We start from the raw sequence: 22640 nt of genomic DNA on the forward strand, positions 1-22640 counted from the left end.
ATTATTATTTTGAACAATAGTTGAGATCGGAAATTCAGAGTAGGGTTTTACTCAAAAATTAAATCCGCCCTAAAAAGAATGCCCGCCTAACCTGTTTTGTTTAACTCGCAAGCATTGATGAGACGAGACGAGCAAGTCTGTGCGGGAGTCCGCTTATTTTTTTTTTTAATTTTTGTTAAAATCCTAATATAATTTAAAAAAAATTATCAGCTTAGTTTATAATAATATTTGTTTAATATAATTATAAAGATTTTAACATAAAATTTGTGAAATTACAAATTCTTTATGTTAATTAAATTAAGGGGTTATTTTATTTCAAAGAAAGAGTAAAAGAAAGAATTGTGGTGGACTCAGTTCGTTGGTCCTTTATTAGGTTTAATATATTAATTTTTGTTTTAGATAATTAGAAAAAATGACGATTTATTCTTTTTTATTATTAATTTATTATAGTTAGACATAGTTTTTTAATAAAATGAAAGAAAACTAGTTTATTTTCTTTTAAAATTTCAAACAATTTAATTTCCATCCCGTACTAAGTTTAATGAAAATTAGAAAAACTAATTTAGTTCTTAATATTTTTTAAGGGTTATTAATATATCTAATTTTGATAAAGACTCACATATAAAATTGTCATTGTATAAAATTAATAAAAAATTTAAAAATTAAGAATCTGAACTCTGAAGATTTGATTTTAATCAAACGACGTCGTTAACGCCAGGTGAAAGAAACAAAGGGTTAAACACGGGAGAGAAACCTCACATTCTATTCTTCATCTCCTCTGTTTGTTTGCCTCCTCCACTTCAGCCGCCGCCGCTCCTACTCGTGCTGCCGTAGCCACCGCCTTCTCTCTTCTTCTATTGTTCTTTTGCTCCTCCGCCAATTTGCTGCAAGGTACTGCACTTCAGAATCTAAAATGAGTAATAATCTAGATATATGCATAATCACTATCCTTCCTAGGATCAATTATATGCATAATCTAAAGAAATTTGGATCGCTAAAGTTTGGGTTTTTTTTTTTTTTTTCCCTTAACCCTTGTTTCGCCTCTTCAAAATATGCATTGTTTCCTATGAATATTGGATAGAATTGTGTTCCCTGAAGGTTAGGCATTCTTACAAAGGCACATTATGTGGTTGCTATTGAAGTTAATTATTTGCTGGGTCCAGGATTTTGGGCGGATTGGAATGTGTTTTTCTTCAAAATTAAAATAAAAAGCAACTATTTCTGCAAATTTCAAAATAATGTGCCGTGTAAGAGGATTACTGATTTTTTGTTTTAGTTTTATAGTTCTATATGTTTTGACTGTTTCTGTAATTCTGTTGCTGTGTCTCTTTTAATAATCTGATCAGTGATCATTGTATTGTCAATTTCAGATTATATAAGGCAGAGTTTGTTTCAGAATATCACTGTTGGGCATCGTCTTTAAAATACCTAGCCCTACTACTGTGTAAAAGATGCCTCTTCAACTTTTTGATGGAAGTGACTCAGACAATGACGACATCTCAAAAATCAAAATAAATGAAGAATATGCTCGTAGGTTTGAGCACAACAAGAGGCGGGAGGAGCTTCAACGTTACGAGGAGCTAAAAAAGAAGGGTGCTATCTCTTCCTTGACATCCTCAGGTTCTGAAAGTGGCGAGGAATCTGAGTCGGAGTCATCTGATGATGATGTTGACTATGAGAAACTATTAAGTTCTAGAAGGAGAGACAAGGAGTTCTTTGATGCCCTACTCAAAGTGAAGAAGCAGGATCCTTCTCTTAAGCAGAAAGATGTTAAGCTTTTTGTGTCAGATGATAGCAGTGAAGATGAAGATGAGAAAAATAAAGCAAAAGATAAGAAGAATGAAAAGCCAATGTATCTAAAGGATGTGATGGCAAAACATTTGATTGAGGAGGGACCAGATTTTGGTGATGAAGACGGGGAAGTAATAAAAAAGGACAAGGGTAAATCAGAAAGTACTAAAGGCAAGAAGGATAAACTGGCAAAGAAGTTGATGCCGGAGGAGTCAGGTTTTGTGAATAAAGATGGGAAGACTTATGGTGATGAGCAAGAGGAGTTGAAAAGAGCTGTTTTGGAAGCTGTAGAAAGAGAGGGTTTGGAAGATGAAGGGGATTTTTTCACTGTGAAGGAGAAGGTGGATGAGGACAAAGTAGACAGTGATGACAAGGAATTTGAGGAGAAACTGGATGAATATTTTGGTGACGAATCGAATGAAAATGCTAAGTTCTTGAAAAACTATTTCATGAACAAAATGTGGATTGATAAAAACAGGGATAATTTGAATGTTGGGGAGGAAGAATTGGAAGGGATCTCAGAGGATGAGATGGAGATCGAGAGGCAGGAAGAATATGAGTATAGGTTTCAAGAAAATCAGGAAGATAGGGTGTTGGGCCATGCTCGTAACGTGGAAGGATCAGTGAGAAAGAAAACAAATACAAGGAAAGAGCAGAGAAAGAGCAAAGAGGAAAGAATGGCAATAGCTCAGAAGGAGAGGGAGGAGGAGTTGAAGCATTTAAAGAACTTGAAGAAGCAGGAGATACAGGAGAAGGTTAAGAAGATAATGAGCACTGCAGGCATCCATGAGGATGAAATTATCCCGCTTTCAGCGGAAGAAATAGAAGATGAATTTGACCCAGAGGAGTATGATAGAATGATGAAGGCAGCATTTGATGAGAAATATTATAATGCTGAGGATGCTGATCCTGGTTTTGGTAGTGAGAATGATGATGACATGGAAAAGCCAGATTTTGAAAAGGAGGATGAACTGCTTGGACTTCCTAAAGGCTGGGATTCTACTGAATCACATGATGGATTTTTGGCTGCCAGGGAGAGAGTATTAAAGGAAAAAAAGGAGAATGATAGTGATAGTGATAGTGAGAGTAAGAGTGATCACCAAGAAAGTGAAGATGAAAAAGAAGAGAAAGTTCCAGCGGAAGGTAGTCGGAAGAGGAAGCGCAAAACTGCTCTTTTGGAGAAAGCAAAACAAGCAATGATGGATGAGTACTATAAGTTAGATTATGAGGACACAATTGGTGACCTCAAGACAAGATTCAAGTATGCCAAAACAAAACCAAACAGATTTGGCATGAGTGCTCCAGAGCTACTATTGATGGATGACACGGAATTGAATCAATATGTGTCCTTGAAAAAGCTTGCACCATATCGCGATGAGGAATGGAAGCTAAGCAAACAAAAGAGACATATGCTGAAGATGAGGACCAAGGAGCTCCTTCGTGAAGCAGGTTCGAAGAAGAAGAAGAACAAGAAGTCAAAGAGAGATTCTAGCAAGTCAACTTTGTCAAATGGTGTTGTGGAAAATGGAAAAGCAAGCACAGAGGATTCAAACGTAAATGCGGAAAATAATCTTTCAAGGAAAGCCAGGAGAAGGCAGCGAGCATCTAGTTTGAAGTTGTCACGGGCGAGGGCTTTAGCATACGGGAAGATACCCTCCAAATCTAAGCATGGAGGAAAGAACTAAGCCGGCACTGATTTGGGCAGGTAATTCCGTTGTTGCAAGTTTATTTGTACTAGACATATAAAAAGTGAAATGATACCGAGCTGTCTCATTTACAAATAGTAACTCGGTAATTCTAGTGTGATTTTATTGGCCAAGAAATGTATTGTTTCCTTTCATTTGGAACTTTATTTTAACTTAATCAAGTGCATTATGCAGAATGAACCAACTTAACAAAGAAACCGGATTGGAGCTTGTCATTACAAAATACATGGTCTGGTTGCAGTATAGCCGAGATGCTGTGTGTTGAAGTTCTTTGTCTATTTTCACGTTTCCTTCGTTGAGGAGATTGTAGAATTTTCCTACTATAACCAAACTTTCAGTGTAACCAGCCATTCAGTTTTGATCGCGAGTTGTGCTTGTGTTAATTTGTGTTTTATTTTTGTGTACTTTGAAACTTTAGAACTAAGTGCATGTACAAGTTACTACTAATTGAAAAAACTAGTTCAATTTAATCACCAAACACGGGAGAAAAAGTACAAGTAACACCAAAGTTTTTGCATTTTATGGCAACCAATTTTGAGTATCCTCCTGGCATGGAGTGTTGTAATAGTTACATGGCTTTATATGAAAGCACCAGCTTCTTAATTTATTGATCAACATGTTCATCCATTCCAGTGTAATAATGACGAAAAACACATGAGAAATCTTTGCCTTCATGCCCTTCATTGCAAAGTTCTGTATATCTGCACAAAACAATGGAAAACACATCAAATACTTGATAAACTCAAGCCTGTTATACTATGTTCTTATGAGTAGTTTAAGTTATCCATAAATTCTTTTAGGAAATTATTTATTTTTTAATATACATGGCTTAATAAGTATTTTACCCAAATTATGTGTATTGAAGATAATATAAAGTTAAATGAATAATGTATATATTTTTGGGTTCATCTATTCAGTGAGGAATCTTAAGAAGAAATTTTACATTCAGCACATTAGATGTTTAAAAAAGGTTAAAAGCTTTCAATCTATTGATTCCTTATCAAAGTACATTTGTTGGCAAAAATCTTATTTGTGATTTTTGTGATAATTTGCTAAGATACAACTTCAAGAATGCAATTGACTTACATCTTTTGTGCTTCTGATGTTAGTGGGTGTTTGCAACCAGCTTGCCTAGCTGATTCTGCTGCTAGGTTCAAGTCTTTAGCCTGCAAGCACAAGCAACTAGTTTAGCTTATTTTTCAATTTTCACAACCTGAAAGTCAATTTTTAGCAAAAAAGAAAAGGCCATTATTTATCAGAATTCAAGGTAGATAAAGATAACAAAGCTTAATAAGCTTTTTTCCCAAGAGAGAAGAGTTTCATTGACTTGAGATTCAATATAGAAACATGTTCTGTGTGAATAGAATCTAAAATTTCTTTTGAAAAAAGAGAAAAAAAGAAGGGATTGCACAGTGGACCAAAACAAAGGGAGAAAAATAAGCAAGATATAAACATGGTAAGAGTATACAACATTGATAAGAAATAGCAAATGCTGTATTAAAGAAATTCTTCACCAACTAAACAATTTTTAACAGTTTCAAATGCTATAGCTTTCCAAATGGTAAAAGTTAATCAAACTAACACGAACATGTGCAAAGTCGATCCAATGTTCAGTTACTTACCATAAGCTTGGATGCAAACCCTCCATTATAATCCCTTGAAGAAGGCACACCTTCCATCACCCCAGGCACAGGGTTGTAAGAATCACTGCAACCAACACAATTAAGTATTTCAGTAATTCTCTTAAAATGTTTCAGTAATCATCAATGGACACTCTGCAATGGAAACTAGTTATGTGGCTGACACATCATGCTTCTAACATTACATCCTTCTGGACTTATGCCTATGGCATACCTACTCCAACAGCGAGCGCTGGAGCAGTTAAATATTTTCGACAAGGTGCTGGCAGCTACACCTAGAGACTGGCCTAGAGCAAGGGCTTCTGATACTCCCAGCATGCTCACAGCCAAAGCCAGATTATTGCAAATTTTTGCTGCCTAATAACAGATTTAAGACAATAGATAAGTATGTGAAATTTTAGCCGAGCCACTTAGACAACGACAAATATACATTTATGTAACTTACAGAACCATTTCCTGCTCCACCACAATATATTGCACCTTTTCCCATTGAAAAGAATAAGGGTTTAGCAGCAGCAAACGCTTCCTCGGAGCCACCAACCTGAGAAATTCCATACCATATTGCAACTTATGTGTGTTTTTATATCAGGTTTGAATAAGTAACCATACCATAAAAGTAAGTGTCCCAGCTTCTGCAGCTATCACTCCTCCAGATACAGGGGCATCCAACATGAATGGTTTTTCCAAATCACCTACAAAATGTATAAATAAAAAGTAGAATAAAAGAAGAAACTTTACTATACAAGAGCATGCACAAAGCCTATGCATTGATATTGAGACTCACTTCCAGATGAATAAACTAGTGAATTTAGTCACACAGTAATGCATGATGTCTTAAATGCCAAAAGTAGGTATGACAAGAATTAGCATGCACAAGTTAGAAGAAATTCTCACAAAAATGTCGAGGAAGTTTAACAATGAACATGATCAATGAAATTGTATAGTGCTAAAAACAAGGACGAAGTCATAGCTGGCATTAATTAAAAATGTATAGATACTTGGTTGGCATTTCATTTTAAGTTACCTTTCTTTTCTTTTAGAATATAATTAGATATTGTGGCGGAAATGTTTCTTGATGTTTGCGGATCAATAGTAGATGAATCTATGAATAACCATGGCCTTAGGAATTTTCCACCATGTAGCAAACCATTCGGTCCAGTGTAAACATCATTTACCTACTTAAATAAGGGTGTTATTATGGCCTCAACATAAGCTCAAATAATAATAATCTTTTGAGTATGTATATATAGTATATGGCAGAAAAAGGGTATAATAAGACCATACACTATAAAGCCTGATTATTAACACAGTCATTTTTGTATTGCAACTCCTAAGTTAGTGAAGGTAATTGGTACACTTTGTTATAAAGGAAGATATGATTATCATATCATCTAATCTATTATTGTATTAATCATCCAAAGTTGAAATCATAAGCCAAAGAGTAAGCTTTTGAGAAACTATAGAGGAAAGCGAAGCTGCAATCGATGTAATGCACTGATAAGTCACTAGAAAGGAAATGCATACACACATGAGCAGAGGAAGGCAGCATTGTAACTACAACATCACTTGCTTCTGAAACTTCACAAGGCGTTTTCTTTGTAGCAACTCCCATATGAGAGAACTTATCCAGAACATCAGAGTTTCTGCCATTATTTTTTATTTCTCAAATTCAAAACATATGTATTCTTCTTAATAAACCAAAAAGAAACAGCTCAATTTCATTAGCAGCACCACTAACCTAGATTTCCCACAGGGTAAATTACACAGACCTCTCTTAAATCTTAAAGAAAAGTTAGTGTATTGTATAAGAAATGGACAAGTTTCACATGTAATTTACCCTCTTCCATAAGAAGCAGACTCTTACACCATACCCCAAATAACTAAATCTATGAATTGCAACTATAAAATGTAATGTGAATATTCTAGTGTCCCAATAATCAAGTTAAGAACTCTATATAAGTAAAAAATTGGAAACATACAGGTCATGAACTGTAACACTGAATCCAGCTTTGATCAGATTATTCGCCATCCTTGATCCCATGTTTCCAAGGCCAATGAATCCAACATTCTGTAATGCATGCACCAATGAGAGGACAGAAAAGTATAAATTTACAAAAAGCATGCTATCTACTATTTCTTAATAGCTTCACAACTAAAAATTAGTACACAAGCATCCTAATGCATCAAAATCCCAAATTGCAGCCCAATAAAAAGAAGAAAAAGAAATAATCATATCTTCAATTGATCTCTAAACAACTATGATCAAGCCTATAAAACTTATGTGAAGAACCCAATTAAGAATGATGATTAAAGATTCAAGCTTTGCATAATATAAGGGAACAGAGGAACAAGATAAAGGTTTCAGAAAAAAAGAGAATGTGTGAATGTAGATAGTGATTAGTATGTGATATTATTCATACCTGCAAGTGAGAGGGTAGGTGGTGGGAAGAAGAGAAAGTGCGTGGTTTGAAGGATTGATAGAATGAAAAAGAAGAAGAGTTGCATTTGGAAGGAGAGAACAAAGATCTCAACCTGCAAATCGCCATGATTATCCTGAAACTTCTCTTTACTTTCACTCTTGAGTAGCAGAAAGCAAGCAACCAAGTTGGTTTTTTCTGTGTCTTTGTTTGTATCCACTGTCACCTTTCTCAGTGTCGAATGTCGATAAGTGAAAAAACCGAAAAGTGTTGGTTTTTTAGAAGCGCAGTTTGTAATTTTAAAAAAAACTTTTTGTATAATTGGATAAAAAAATATAGATAAATAATTTTTAATTAGTCAATTTTAAACAATTATAATTAATAATTAATAATTTTATATTTTTTAAAAATAAAATTTAAATCATTATTAATTAGTGATAATTAATATAAGATGAATTATACGGTAAATATATAAGTTTATAAATTTTTTTTATAGGATAAAAAAAATTAAAAAATTTAGAATTTATAATTTGAACAATAATAAAATAATAAAAAATAATTATAAAAAAATTATACTCTTTTTTTTCTGTACAACTTTAATTTATAGAATAAAATAACTCTTAATATAAATACTTAGTATAAATTATGAAATAAAATTTAAAAATATTTATTAATTTGTTATTGGTTAGACCATGTAAATTATTTAACGGGATTGTTTTGATAATCTTTGTATACATGGGATGTATACCAAAAATTATGTATATAAATATTATTTTTTAGAGATTTATCGTTAAAAATAAATTATTTCAATATTTATATTAGGTTAATTAGATAAAATTATTTGAAATGAATAATTTATTGAATAATATTATCAAATATTTCTATTAATTTTGTCAAATTAATTAATTTTTTATGACTACAAAATTGGTTTAAAATTTTACAATTAAAGTTATTTATACTTACATTCTTTATGATAAATAAAAGAACATTTTCTTTTAAAAAAAATAAATATGCCTAAATTAGGATCATATTTTACTTTGATATAAGTATGATCCCTCAAAAGTTAGAAAACGTTGCTAGTATTTTTTTAAAATTTATTCTACCAAAATTTTAATAAAATTTTTATATTTTAAAAGTTTATTTAATAATACTCCACAATTTTTCTAATATAAGGCAGAAAAAACGATTATAAACATGTAATTAAAAATGTTATTGGATATAGAGATATAGTTATAAATTTTTAAAGGGTAAAATTTTAATTAAAAAATTTGTAAAACTAATAAAACTAAGAGGATAATTATTTATTAATCAAATATTATTTTATTAAAATTAAAATATTTTGGATATCTTTATACAATAATACTTTTGAGAATATCCAATAATTTCCACTAACTGCTGGCAGTAGTGCTGACGAGGCATTTATTTACATCAACAATGTGCCGTGAAGCTGACCTAATGACGTGTCGTGTCCCATCAAATATACTCCCTTTGTTCTTATCCCATCCCAAACAATTCATAAACTAAAAGACATATACGTATATCATATGAGAAATAATATTAAAAATAGGTAAGATAATTTTTTTTTGGTTAGATAAATTAGACAACTCTTAATTTTAAATTAATCAGAATGGGACATTATTATATTTGGATACACCTTGCTTGTTTAGAATCATGTGGGTTTGATAATTTCAGTTTTCAAGGTTTTTTTTTGTCAAATAGATTAGACAATTTCTAATCCTAAGTATCAGAGTACATCTACACAACATAAAAAGCTCATACTCAACATTTGACATATTCACTAAGGTTTGAACCCAAATACAGTGTATTAAGAGGTATATGATTTTACTAATTGAACTAGGCCTCACTTACAAAGTTTATTTACCTTTATACTTTTTTATTTCTCCAGACCCTACGCTCAATGTATTTGGGCCTACCTGATGCGTATCTAGAGAAAAATTTGGGCCTTGCAATTTACAATGTTTATTAAATAGCCCAACCCATACTCTCACTGTAATTTTTAACACAACTGTTGCATGTCCAAAAAAGAGTACAATTGTAGAAAGATACTTTTATGGCCCCGTTTATTAACCAAAAATAAATAAATAACATTTTTCAGTTTATATTTTAAAATGCTAAAATAAGTTGATAGAATTATATGTGTATCTTACATACTTTTACTTTAATTTTAAATATATCTACATAAAAATATTAGATGACTGGCATTTTTTTTAATTTTTACTTTTTTACACTAAAAATGGGTGACCTTTAAATTTCTCCTACCTAAATAGTAGATGTTAAAAATTAAAAGTATGCTTACACAAAAATATCGTAATGCTAAGATATGGATCAATCCCAAACTCCTATTGACCCCAAAAAAGAGTAGCAATCTCGGGTTATCATCATGAATCCATTGATTATTATATTAGGCCTAAGAATTGATGAAACAATAAGATAGGTTAAGCAAGGATTTTCAAAAATAATGCAAGCAAAATCATACATACACGAAGATGAAAATGACTAGCACTTGAACGATTCAACAACACCATGTCCTCAGTGCGAAATTACACTTGTTTATTCCATGAAAATTTTCTAGAGATTCAATGTCAAAGTGAGCAAATTGTTGAGTCTAATGATCATCTATAATACATAAAATAAATGCATATGTCAGTCTGATGTGATTGATTATCATTGTTGACTTGTGAATTGTGATGCCAAAATCTCAATTGATTCGCTTGTTGTCCAAGAAAGACAACAATAAAAAACATGCTAGACGTGTCATTCTACATAAATGACCAATGCTGGTCCATCATTGACCATGTCTAACCGTGGAAAGTCAAACAAACTTGTAGTATTTATTTACTAAAGTATAAAATGAACATAATGGTGGAGAGGAATATGGATGGCTTAGCCACTAAGCATGACCAATAGCCAAAATAAAATAGTGGGTAAAGTATATTTTTTTGTTTTCAAAGTTTAATAAAAATTTTAAAAAAAATTTAAGTTTTTTTGTTTTAATTTTGTTTTATAAATTTTTTATTTGTATTAAATATATTTTGACAGTTAATTTTTTTAAAAAAATTTAGATTAATTTAATAATAATTTTATAAGAACAATTCTTAATACTAACAAATCAAACATAATCTTCATGCATTATTGTTAGATTAGTTTTAAATTTTTAAAAAATTTAGTCTTTAAAAATATATTTAATATAAATAAAAAATTTTTAGGATAAAATTAAAATAAAATAAAATTTAAAAATATTTTTAAAATTTTTGCCAAATTTTAAAAACAAAAGCATACTTTATCCTAAAATAAATACATACTTAACTATTTAAGAATTATATAAATACATAAATTTAATTGAATATATTTTATAGGTTATAGTTAAACTTTTTTTTTATAAATTTTTTTTTTTTTTTTTTTTGTTTACCCAAACGGTATCCCCAAATCCGACAGGTTAAAGATTAATCGGTCACGGATTTGAGCTCCATTTAAGGGTCTGTTGTTAGCCAATGAGTTGCTGCATGCACAAGGTAGGGTTCAAACTCTCGACATTTATTTAAGCGGACGAGTGAGCTGACCACTTGATCAACCCAAGTTGGTTTAAATTTATTGTTTGTTGAACATAAAGATATACTCTGACTTTCGTGGGCGGGCCTGCGGTAAATTTACCTAAATTTCAAATAATAATTATTAAAAAAACCACATAAAATGAATGTGAACACATGCAAAATATTCAATGCAATTAGTCAATGAGTTTATGTTATTAATTAGTCAAATGCCGCTACCACCTCTTAGTTCGCTTTTCCGGCTTCTTAGTTGCTTGAAGCAAAATCATATGAGGTTTTTGTTTATATATTCAAACTTATTATTATTACTCTTATTATTATTATTATTAAAGTTTTGTGGGCGTCATTGCTTAGAACACCTGCAATGCATTATATATATATATATATATATATATATATATATATATATATATATATATATATATATATATATATATATATATATATATATCTTTCAGGTCGGTTTATTTGATTAGAGTAAAAAAATATAATCATTTAAATTAAGATGAATCAAATTTACTATAATTTAATTTAAATTATCCTAAATAAAAGTATAATAAAAAATAATATTTTATTCGAATCAGACTATTTGCCTTTTATGGTCACATCATCTCATTTTTAAAATATTTCAAATTCTATTTGAACGTTCAAATTAAAATCAATGTCAGTAAAAATATCTCGAAACAAAATTTTAACACCATGCCAAATGTGTTTGAAAAAGAAAAAGAAAAAGAAAAGGGAAGAGCAAGCGAAGTATGTCCGAAAATCAACCTCTTTGGCTGCTATAAAAAAACTATTTAATTTTAAAGTGGCATGATTTAATTCAAAAATTTTATCCAATAGAACACGTTTAACATATTTTTTTACAACAGCAGGATCATTATAACTAGTTCCATTGAGTATATAACCACAGAACTCAACAATCACATCTATTTGTTTAACATTATATTTTTATTAGGGAATGTTAGGGAATAATAATTTTATTGAACAATATGAATAATTACCAATTAAATAAAAATACACTACATTTTTAAATTAATTTTTTAAATTTTAATATTAAAATAATCATTCGTATACTAACAAAATAAACATTCGATATATCTATTATTTATATTGTTTAATATTTTCATTATTTACCTATATCATCGGCTCTAACAGTTTTTTTTCCATCTATTAAAACAACTGAAAATGTTTTCAAAAAAAATAAACATACACCTTATAAAAAGTTTACACCTCTCTTTATTTTTAAATAAAAATAAGACGTCCTAATCAACCGACAATTATTCTATTTTCATTATCCGTTGAGCCCGCTCTAAATAAACCTCATTTGCGAAATTATTGTCAATGTAATCATAAAAAAAAAATTAAATTTTCGAAAATTTTAGATTTAGTTTCTGATAAACTTTTATTTTCGACTAGCTCAATACTAACTCGTCGATATATTTCTTGTTAGAAGTATCCCTGATCCCATTGATAGCGAGTGTGGGTCAAATAATTCAATCAGAGTTGTTGTTGAACCATACTACATAATTCCAGCAAAAATAAAAATCGCAAAAAATACAACAGTGATACTACTAGAAAGGACAATTTTAATATTTCTTATATACAATTCTTTGTATAGACGTTGAGGTGGATGTACACTAAAATGAAAAAGGCCTGCCAATATGCCCAATGTCCCTACTGCAATATGAGGAGAGCTTATTTCTCCTGACACAAAAGGATCAAAACCTTCTATAGCCTATGTGGAAGACTATAAAGATCGGATACCCATATTCTTCCATGATCATACAATCTTGTTGCATGAAATGCGCCAAAACTAAAACAAGGTACTCCTGCAAAATATAAATAAATTCTAAAAATTTTTGACAAATTCAAAGAAAGTTTGCCTGTACGTTTATCACAAATGATTTTTAGATTCCAATAGACCCAATGCTAGAAAGCCATCAAAAAGTACAAGTCCGAAAATATAATATATGCTCCAGGCACACCTTCGTAACTCTAAATATATTCGAATTCGGCAGAGTACCTCCTGTAATACTCCAACTATCCATGAATTAGTTATTCCTAAATGTGTCATGAAGGATATAACAAACATATCTTGTCTCCACATTGGATCTAAAACAAGATTAGAAAGATAAAAAATTGTTTAATTCATATAGAGTCAGCAAACTGACCCAACCAACAACCAGAACCGTATGCATTATATGTGTTGAGTTTACTCAACAATAATTATATTTTTGGTGATGACAAACATATATTTGGTTGGGTTGTGTTGGTTATCAGGGGCTAAGAGAAATGCGGGGTTGAATCTTAACTTCTTTTTCTGGTGAATATTATTTTTGCTTTTTCAAAGAAACTTAAGAGATATTTTTACTTTTATCTCGTAACGAGATGCGAGACATTTTCATTTTATCTCCTGAGTAACAAAAACAGAAGTGAAGTTGAGAAGAAAGAGTAACGCCCAGATGTATCCTGGTTCAACTACTTAGTGTAATGTAGCCTACATCCAGTTTCTATCACAATCATGATGGAATTTCACTATCTCTTTCACAAGATTACATACACCAATACTTCCCTAGGATCTACCCAATCCTATCTGGGACAAATCCAGATTTTAACCCAATCTGAATTTGACTAGGACTCTACCTAGATTTCAATAGCAAAGTGCTAACCCAACTTGCAAGAGAATCCTAACAGGATCATGATACAAAATAGAAAGATGTACAAAGAACCTTTGAAACATCTTATGACTTTTTCTCACAGTTTAACTCACTCCCTTTTACCTCTCATTGGCTTTTTCTTACAAACATCACCATGTTTATCTTTTTCATTGAGACTGAGACAGACTAAACTGAGAAAAAGGAAATAATAAAAGAACAACATGAAGGAGAAGAACTCAATTAGCTTCGGTAGCTATGAAAATTGAACTCTGTGCTTTTTACGTACTCTCCTTGCCTTCAACCCTTGGCCGTTCACCCTTAATATAGAAGAGCGAAACTTCCAAGGTTGAATCACGTTCAACCTTAACGCTGTCTTCCTCTCCATCATCAGAATTTTGCAGCGATTTCATCAAAGAGGAGAGAGAGAAACCGTCTCTGTTACATGCAGCAGCTTACCTATTCTCTCTCAACCTTTTTCTTCAAACTTCTTTAATCTTGGCCGTAGAGCCTTATTTTGGCTCCAAATTTTGATTTTGAGCGTTGATGAGCTTCTGACCATGGTTGACTTCACCATTTTCATGGTTGCTTCTTCCGTGCATAAGACTTTGTGATTTTTTTCTTGGTTCCTTGGTGTAGCACAAATGAGGAAAGATAATTTTTTATAAGCTCTGACCAAATGTAACTCAATACTCGATTGTAGCCCTTTCTTCTTGCTTCGTTTTGGCAACAAGGTTTTTGTCCTTCAATGCTCCATAGCCTCTGCACTTTCCTTTTTTCTTTCTTTCTTTCTTGCTTGCCTGCTAAGTGACGTGACGTGACCGAAGTGAAGAGAGAGATGAGAGAGAAGAGAGGACTTTTGGCTTTCGGTGAAAGTTTCAATGAAATTAATTGAAATGAATTTGGAGTCCAAGTAACCAAGAGTGAAAGTAGGTAACCGTATGAAGCTTGTGGTCGTTTGGGCTCATTTTCTTGTTTTCTCATATTTGGTTTGTGATTGGGCTCGGCCTTATTGTTCTTTGGGCCATAGAAGATTAAATAATTTTCTACATACCAAATTAAACTCATTAAATAAACAATTGTTAAATAATGTTTGTTCATCACTTGAATTAGTTTTCCAAACTCAAAAGGTTGAAAGTCCAAAAAATTTTTGTTGTGAGTGTTGGTTGTGCAGACCCATATAATAGTTGAAATTGATAAAATGTTTTGGGCAAATTGAACAGTGAATGAAGCTACAAGTTGTTGCCTTTTCTGATCCAACAAAAAGATATATTGAGACTCATTGATGCTGCACTATATCCAAATTAGTTCGGGTAGTGATAATTTTGAGAAATAGAGTTGCTTATTTTTAATCAAAGAAAACAACAGTTCTATAAGCTATTGAAACTAGAGCCTCACCATCTTAGGCCCAAGTTTTATTATGCAGCCTAAACAAAGAAAACTAGCAACCCAATAAGAAGAAATATGTGCATCCAAAGCTGCTGATTGGGACCAAGTCCACAACCCAATTCACTTGCTTCATGGAGAGAAAAACAATGTGATGTAGGTGAAGTTTTGTGGTTTTGGATAAGGCACAGAGAAGACAAGAGGAGTTCACTTTTTTTATCTATCATCAAAAAGAAAAAAAAAACAAATCTTGAAGGCTATGTCAAATCAAAATGGAGCCAAAATCAATATGCTCAACTCAAGCTAAATTAGAAGAAATAGGTACAAGATTTTTATTAACATGCAAGTCAATTACTTGTTGATCTTACCTTCCTCTGCACAAGCATTTTGGGTAACAAGAAGATAATAAAGACTACTTTGTTTTATTGTAAATCAACGGTTGATATTGAAATTTGGAGCCAAACCACCAGATTAAGGATTTGAATTTGGCAAACTCATTAAGAAACCCAAATCAATGAAGTTGCTTCTGCTTATCTCTCTTCTGCGTTGCTTAGTTCTGATCTCAATTCCTGAATTTTATGGTCTTATTGATGAAAACAAATGGAAGACTTCAACTGGTTTTAAAATTCAATAAGTTGACTTAGTTCAACAAATCCTAGCCTTAGCAACTATATTCCATACAAAAAAGAAAAATTAACTTCAGGTTTGGCTCAAGGAGAGAGAATTAGAATCTGTGTTTGATTGAGAGTTTTTTTACTGTTTTTGCTCAATATTTTGGACAGTATTTCTACATCAAAGGAACATTCCGTCAGGATAGAAAGCTACATATGAGAGTGCTGAATATGGTTCATCATAGCTTTAGAGCTGTTCAACATCATCACCTTTATGATTGAATATTTTGTTTGTATGTTTTATCTTATTTATTTCACTTCAATAGAAAAAGACATATATGAGAGGCAATAAGAAAAAGCTATTGAGAAAAAAGAAAATGAGAGATAACTTTGAGAAAAAAGTCAAGATTTATGTTTTATCTCTTTTGATTATATTTATGTTTTGTATTTTGTATCTGAGAGGCATCCCTTGCTAAATTGGGTGAGCACTTAATGTGTTATAAGTCTAGGGAGTGAACCTAGTCAAGTCAAATTTAGGTAGAAGCTTGATTTGTCCCTGATAGAATTAAGTTGAATCCTTAGAAATCAGTGTAATACTTGAAAAGATAGTGAAAATTTTACTTCTGATGTGGTGAAGACTGGATGTAGGTTACATTGCACAAAGTACCTAAACCAGGATACATGGTTGTGCCATTTTTTTCTTCCTTGCTTTGTTTCTATTGTTTTATTGTTATGAAACAAAATAAAATTGTCCCGTACATAATCCATCTCGCAGTTTGAACAAAAGCTTAGTTTCATTTTCTGGTTTGAGAATTAATTGATCAAATTTTAAAAAAAAAGGCCATAGATTCAATCCATTTTTTCTAAACCATCAAAATTTTTTAATATGGACAAAAAATAAACATCTGAAATCATTTAATACAATAGTATAAACATAATATCCAAACAAACCTATGAAAATACCTTTCTTTTGTTTTTCAGCAAAAAATAGAAACCATGTAATTTTATTACACTAAAAAAAGATGCTAAAAAATATACTATAGAATTATCTTTTTAATAATAATAAAGGATTTATGTTTGTTCTAAGTTTTTTAAAAAACTGAAACAATTCTATTCAGTAGAAATAAAAAAAGTGGTAAATAACAACACACAATGACAGAAATTAATTTCTAAATGGAAAAAATAATGGTGAAATGCTGAAAAATGAATACATGGCGAATTATGCACAAATATGGAGCTGCTATTGTCAGAAAGCATAAAACGCAGGTTACGTTTTGACTGGGACGAAGACCAAGAAAGTGTAGCATGTTGCAAAACGCAGCCTGCGATTGGCAGGGCAAAACAACCAAGTTATGAAATATAGACCTGTGTCCCTTGCATGCAGATAGGAGCACTTGTTGACCAGCATTGGAAAAGCCAAAATGCAGGTTGCATTTGTCAGTAGAGCAAAGCGAGCACAGGTTGCGTTTGACAGCCACCCTAGCTGCATGCGCGACACGTGTCATGTAGGGTGATAAATCTAGTTTATAAAAGCCAAAACCAAAACGCAGATAGGGGAACAAACCTTTTTTGAAGAAGAGTGAAACGAGAGTGAGAAAGTAAGAGTGAAAAAAACTGAAGAAGCAAGGTGCAAGGATGAAGAAGCAAGTGTAGGAGAAAAAGAAGTAGACGTTGAAGGAAGAAAAAATAGTTCGTGATTTTACCAAACTGAAAAAATATATTATTGAATATCTGGATTATCTTCGACAGGTAAAATTTTTTTTTAAAAAATTTTATGATTAATAAATAAATATATTTACTTTTATTTTATGTATTTATATTTTAATTATTATTATTATTATTATTATTATTATTATTGTTATTATTGTTATTATTAGTGACATTATTATTATTAGTAGTAGGATTAAGTTCTCGGGAGGAAAAAAAATGGTACGATGATTACTATATTAGTTAATTTTGTAAAACACTGTAGAGGACCATAATAATAAATTATTATTATTATTATTATTATTATTATTATTATTATTATTATTAGGGCAATTTACCAATTTAAAACAATTGGTTGAATCCTTTACCAGATTACAACATTTGAAAATTGCATACCATTTTGTTTTGTTTAATTTTATATAGAAACCGTGGGAGGCAACCACGGTTTCCAAATCAACGTAAACCGTGGCTGGTAGCCAGGTTTTATGAGGAAAGCATGTTGAGTGTAAACCGTGGTAGGCAGCCACAGTTTACGTGAAGAAAGTGATAAGCATAAACCGTGGTAGGCAGCCACGGTTTATGAGGAAATGGTTTCGTACATAAAACCCTAGAGGCAGCCACGGTTTATAAGTGTGTAGTATAAATAGGAAAGCCGTGGCTGGTGAGGGCGGATCATTTGTGAGATTTGAAAGTAAGGAGAAGGTTGGTGGGTGAGAGAGAAAAAAGTTTTGTTGGTTAAGTTGATTGTTTGAGAAGTTGAACCGGTTTAGTGGAGAACCAAAGGAAGAAGAAGACCGGATGTATCGGTTAAATGGCGTTGCGCATGTGGCTGGATTTATCGACCAAGAGGTTGGTTAAACCGGCTTTTTATTATTAATTTTTGTTTAATGTTGTTATTATTAATGGTAAATGTTAAATTAATATTTTAACAGTTATAATAGAATTTTTTGCTGTTATCATGATAGTGAGTTTTTTATATTTATTAAATTTGTAATTTTTATTATTGGTAGAATTAATTTTTTTGTTTTAGGTGTTAGTAATATTGTTAGTGTTATTTTTGCTGTTCTTGCTATGCTTAGGGTTTTTTATTGATATTACTGTAAGTTGTTACTATTGTTGTCTGTTGAGAGTTCGCTATCTATCCTTTTACAGCCTGCTAGGGTTATTAGTGGTGTGAGAAGACAACAGAATATGCCTTTACACGAGCGTATCATACCGTATCTAGAGACGGCGGGCTTATATCACTTGGCTAGGCTGAACAGTCAGTGGTTCTGGGTTGATGAGCCTCTACTTAGCGCATTCATTGAGAGGTGGCGTCCTGAGACCCACACATTTCACATGCCCTTTGGGGAGTGTACGGTCACCTTGGAGGACGTGGCCTATCAGCTGGGTTTACCGATTGATGGTGAGCCTGTGAGTGGCTACCTTAGTGAGTTTGAGAATTTCATGGAAAATGGAAGACCGGCATGGGTGTGGTTCCGCGAGCTGTTTGGGGAGTTACCTCCGCAGAATAAAGTGAAGCAGATGACAGTGTGCTACACATGGTTCCATGAGCGGTTTCGGGTTTTGCTAGCAGATGCTACTGACGACATCGTGCGTATATACGCGAGGGCCTATATTATGATGCTGTTGTCATCTCAGCTGTTTGCGGACAAGAACGCCAACCGTGTCCACTTTCGCTGGTTGCCTTATGTGGCATCGTTGGATGACTTGGGTAGATATAGCTGGGGCTCGGCCGCGCTGGCGTGGTTTTACAGATGTCTTTGTCGTGGAACAAACAGAAACGTTGTCAACTTGGCTGGGCCACTACAGCTTCTACAGTCTTGGATCTTCTGGAGATTTCCTTGTCTGAGGCCTAGTGATTTCAACAGATTCGGCTTTCCACTTGCATCCAGGTAAAGAAATATGATTTTAGAGTTAGAAATTGTTCATTTACATCTCCCATTACATGTTATGACATTCTTTAAATTGAACTTGTAGGTGGGCTGAGTATCTACCGAGGAACGATGCAGTAGATCAAAGAGTCGTGGCTGCACGCCTTTGTTTGGATAGATTGCGTGTGCATGATGTGAGTAATTTACTTATAGTTGATACAGTTATGTTTTCCTTGTTATAAAATTTGTTTTACGTAACGTTTCCTTATGTGATGTAGATCGTGTGGGAGCCCTACTCCTCTCCGGATGTCTTAGCTGTTGTTCATCCGGAGATACTACTTGACGAGCAGTTACCAGTCTCATTTATTTTGCTGCGATTGAGTGGCACCAGGTGGATAGGGTTATGCCTCAGTTCGGCGGGGTTCAGCATCTCCCTCATTTGGCTCTTAACATAGATTGGCTTCATGCGAAGGACGGCAAGGGTGGAGATAGGTGGTTCCCCTCCTATTATCGGGAGTGGCATGAGCATTGGCAGGATCGGCATGCCACAGTTTTACCGGTTGACCGAGTCGCTGATCCCGGGCCATCAGCTGAGTACCTGGACTGGTGGTGTCGTGTGGCCCATAGATTTTTATCCCCGGAGGTTGCATTTCAGGATCCCAGGCCTATTGTGTTGACTGAGGATACAGTACGCCCGATAAGCACGTGGGGGCAGCCAACCATTCACGGGATCCTCAAGTGCAGACTTGATACCGTTATGCCTATCTGAGATAACAAGGATACCCTCCTGTGGAGTCACATGCCTTCTTAAGTTGGACAAGAAAAAAGCCCATGACTCGGCATTTTCCCCCTCCACAAGGGCGAATGCTATCGGGAGGATGTTTGAGTTCCCATCCTGTGCAATTGCCAACAGTAAGGTGCCTCCATATTTGCCGTACAAGTGGGTACCATCAATACTCACAAGCGGCTTGCAATGTTGGAAGGCCTCAACGCAAAGTGGAAATGTCCAGAACAGACGATGAAAGTACACTGTTGACTCATCAATCTGGTCCACAACTCTAACAGGAGACGTCTGCAACACAGTAACTGTCCCGGGCATCGTCAACTCCACTCCTAGCATCCAACGTGGCAACTCGGCATAAGACTCTTCCCATTCTCCATATATTTGTGCAACTGCCTTCTGTTTTGCTTTCCAAACCTTTCGGTAACTGGGCTTGAAGCCGTAATCAGCTTCAGTTGCTTGTTGCAACACCTTGATCGGTACTGCAGCATCCGCACTAACCAACGGAAAAATCCTCGCACAGATAACGTGGTAATCAAGCTGACGGTGATCACTGAAAATAGATGTAGCTAAGCAAGTGTGGGGACCGTTGTACCTCCTAACCTCCCAAGTGCCCTTCCGTGCACGGAGCGAAATCCGAATCAGCCAACTACAACTTTTGCCGAAATCCTTGCACTTTCCATGATACTTCAAATGGTCCGATTCCAACACTCGGTACTCAACACCTCGACGGATGCTATAGTCCTTCACACTAAGAACAGCTTTATCTTTACTCTGGAAGGATTGCCCAATCTGAAATTCGGTTGACGAACCACCAACTGTAGCAATTCCCGCCGGATGTTCACCCAGAGCCTCCAAGTTTAGCGTCGAGAAGTGTGGAGGGTAATGCTGTGTGCCGGAACTTGAAGGACCTTCTTATGCATGTGGATTAGCACCGGTGTCATCATCGCTATCCCCAAAGATATTTACAGGCTCCTGGTCAGAGTCATCGTCCCGCATTGCATTCTCTACTTGATCAGGTTCCCCGAATTCTTGAAGTTCATCATCTGTGGCACGACTTGATTCCCCCAGAAATGTCTGCTGCAGGACCCCTTCATTAGGGGAACGTACAGTACGAACTGCCACCGTTGGTACCAGATCAGCTGCAAAGGAAGGTGAGGCAACCTGCAGAACAGAAGACTGGTTCGCTGGCGCCGAGCAAGACGCACCGCCTGCGGCAGTCGAGCTATGAACAGGAGCCGATGCCCCAGAACTATCCAGAGTTACCTCCAACTTCGCATACAACTCGTGTATTCTGACCTCAGGAAAACTCCTTACGCAATGAAACAGAACCCTAATATCTTCGTCAGCTGCTAACACGAATGTATCATACATCACACCGCTGGAAACTACAGCGATGGGAATCTTGTAGAAGATCTTCTTCACAAACTTGCTCCCAAAAACCCCAAGCTTCTGCAAGATGCTACTCTTCAAATCTGACAAACTGTTTGACGAAGTAATAAATACACTCAACGGTTCTCTATCGGTGAACTTCACACCATATTTTTTGCTTTTTTTTTTTATTTTTCCAGAGCAATGCACTAAGACAAGAACACACTCTTCCTCACTTGACATTGTGATAATGATCTCCTCAGCAGCTACATTCTCACTCGAATATATATAGATTTTCATTATACATAAACCGTTCTAGGTTACAGGATTTTATGCCCATTGGATGGCCTTCATAAACCGTGGTTGCCAGCCACGTTTCATGCTTTTCCTTCTTCATAAACCGTGGCTACCTCCAGCGGTTTCTGAGTTTCACTAATAAAGAGTAAACCGTGGCTGCCTACCACGGTTTACGTTGTGCATTTCCAACATGTAAAACCTCCCTGCCAGCCACGGTTTATGTGTATCTAGAAACCGTGGTTGGCTCCCACGGTTTACATAGAAAACGAATCAAGACATTCAGGTATCAATATCTCTATTGTTGTAATCTGGTAAACAAATCTCTTCTTTATTTTAATTTGGTCATTTGCCCTTATTATTATTATTATTATTATTATTATTATTATTATTATTATTATTATTATTATTATTATTATTATTATTATTATTTAATAATAATAAATAATATTGTTTTATATTTTTGTATTATTTTTAATAATTTTTTGTTATTTTTAATAATTTTTTATTAATTTTTATGATAATAACTGTACTGTGTAATAAATTATAATAAATAATACTGTTTAGAATTTTTTTTAATAATTTAATATTAATTTTTATGTGATTAACATTTTTGTGTAATAAATTAAAATAAAAAATATTGTTTAAAATTTTTTTATTAATTCTTAATAGTTTAATAATAATAATAATAATAATAATAATAATAATAATAATAATAATAATAATAATAATGTGAGTTAATTAAAATAAAGAAGAGTGTTTAATAAATTTTTTATTATTATTGTTATCATGAGTAACGCCATTATTATTATTTTTATTATTATGATTAGTGTTGT

General features: G+C 33.3%; 4 protein-coding genes and 1 long non-coding RNA gene across 6 annotated transcripts; 3 read left to right on the top strand and 2 right to left on the bottom strand.

Moving 5' to 3' along the window:
* The first annotated feature begins 743 nt into the window (after window positions 1–743).
* LOC130976403 (uncharacterized) lies at window positions 744–3880 on the top strand. Its single transcript, XM_057901265.1, has 3 exons — window positions 744–891; window positions 1371–3496; window positions 3672–3880. The coding sequence occupies exon 2, from the start codon at window positions 1452–1454 to the stop codon at window positions 3474–3476; it is 2025 nt and encodes a 674-aa protein (XP_057757248.1). The 5' UTR covers window positions 744–891; window positions 1371–1451; the 3' UTR covers window positions 3477–3496; window positions 3672–3880.
* An 89-nt stretch (window positions 3881–3969) lies between these two features.
* On the bottom strand, window positions 3970–10154 carry LOC130976404 (probable 3-hydroxyisobutyrate dehydrogenase, mitochondrial). 2 transcript variants are annotated; one of them, XM_057901266.1, is made up of 12 exons: window positions 10056–10154; window positions 9872–9982; window positions 7558–7773; window positions 7117–7205; window positions 6666–6780; window positions 6162–6312; window positions 5747–5829; window positions 5583–5678; window positions 5352–5494; window positions 5120–5204; window positions 4584–4663; window positions 3970–4198 (listed from the first exon to the last, which is right to left on the bottom strand). In XM_057901266.1, exons 3-12 carry the CDS (start codon window positions 7681–7683, stop codon window positions 4102–4104), a joined length of 1065 nt encoding a protein of 354 aa, XP_057757249.1. In that variant the 5' UTR covers window positions 7684–7773; window positions 9872–9982; window positions 10056–10154; the 3' UTR covers window positions 3970–4101. The 2 variants fall into 2 exon arrangements, with proteins under 2 accessions (XP_057757249.1, XP_057757250.1); XM_057901267.1 differs by lacking the exons at window positions 6162–6312; window positions 9872–9982; window positions 10056–10154 and having other exon boundaries at window positions 6662–6780; window positions 7558–7845.
* Window positions 10155–10442: 288 nt separating this feature from the next.
* Window positions 10443–11454, top strand: LOC130973411 (uncharacterized). The gene is made up of 2 exons (XR_009084131.1): window positions 10443–10499; window positions 11011–11454. It is a non-coding gene; the product is annotated as an uncharacterized LOC130973411 (long non-coding RNA).
* A 7221-nt stretch (window positions 11455–18675) lies between these two features.
* Window positions 18676–19813, top strand: LOC130974591 (protein MAIN-LIKE 1-like). The gene is made up of 3 exons (XM_057899460.1): window positions 18676–19379; window positions 19465–19552; window positions 19637–19813. Exons 1-3 carry the CDS (start codon window positions 18676–18678, stop codon window positions 19811–19813), a joined length of 969 nt encoding a protein of 322 aa, XP_057755443.1.
* A 176-nt stretch (window positions 19814–19989) lies between these two features.
* On the bottom strand, window positions 19990–21753 carry LOC130974592 (uncharacterized). Its single transcript, XM_057899461.1, has 2 exons — window positions 21109–21753; window positions 19990–21027 (listed from the first exon to the last, which is right to left on the bottom strand). Exons 1-2 carry the CDS (start codon window positions 21751–21753, stop codon window positions 19990–19992), a joined length of 1683 nt encoding a protein of 560 aa, XP_057755444.1.
* Window positions 21754–22640: the final 887 nt, after the last annotated feature.

The sequence above is a fragment of the Arachis stenosperma genome, chromosome 4, assembly GCF_014773155.1.
Source record: "Arachis stenosperma cultivar V10309 chromosome 4, arast.V10309.gnm1.PFL2, whole genome shotgun sequence".
NCBI lineage: Eukaryota > Viridiplantae > Streptophyta > Magnoliopsida > Fabales > Fabaceae > Arachis > Arachis stenosperma.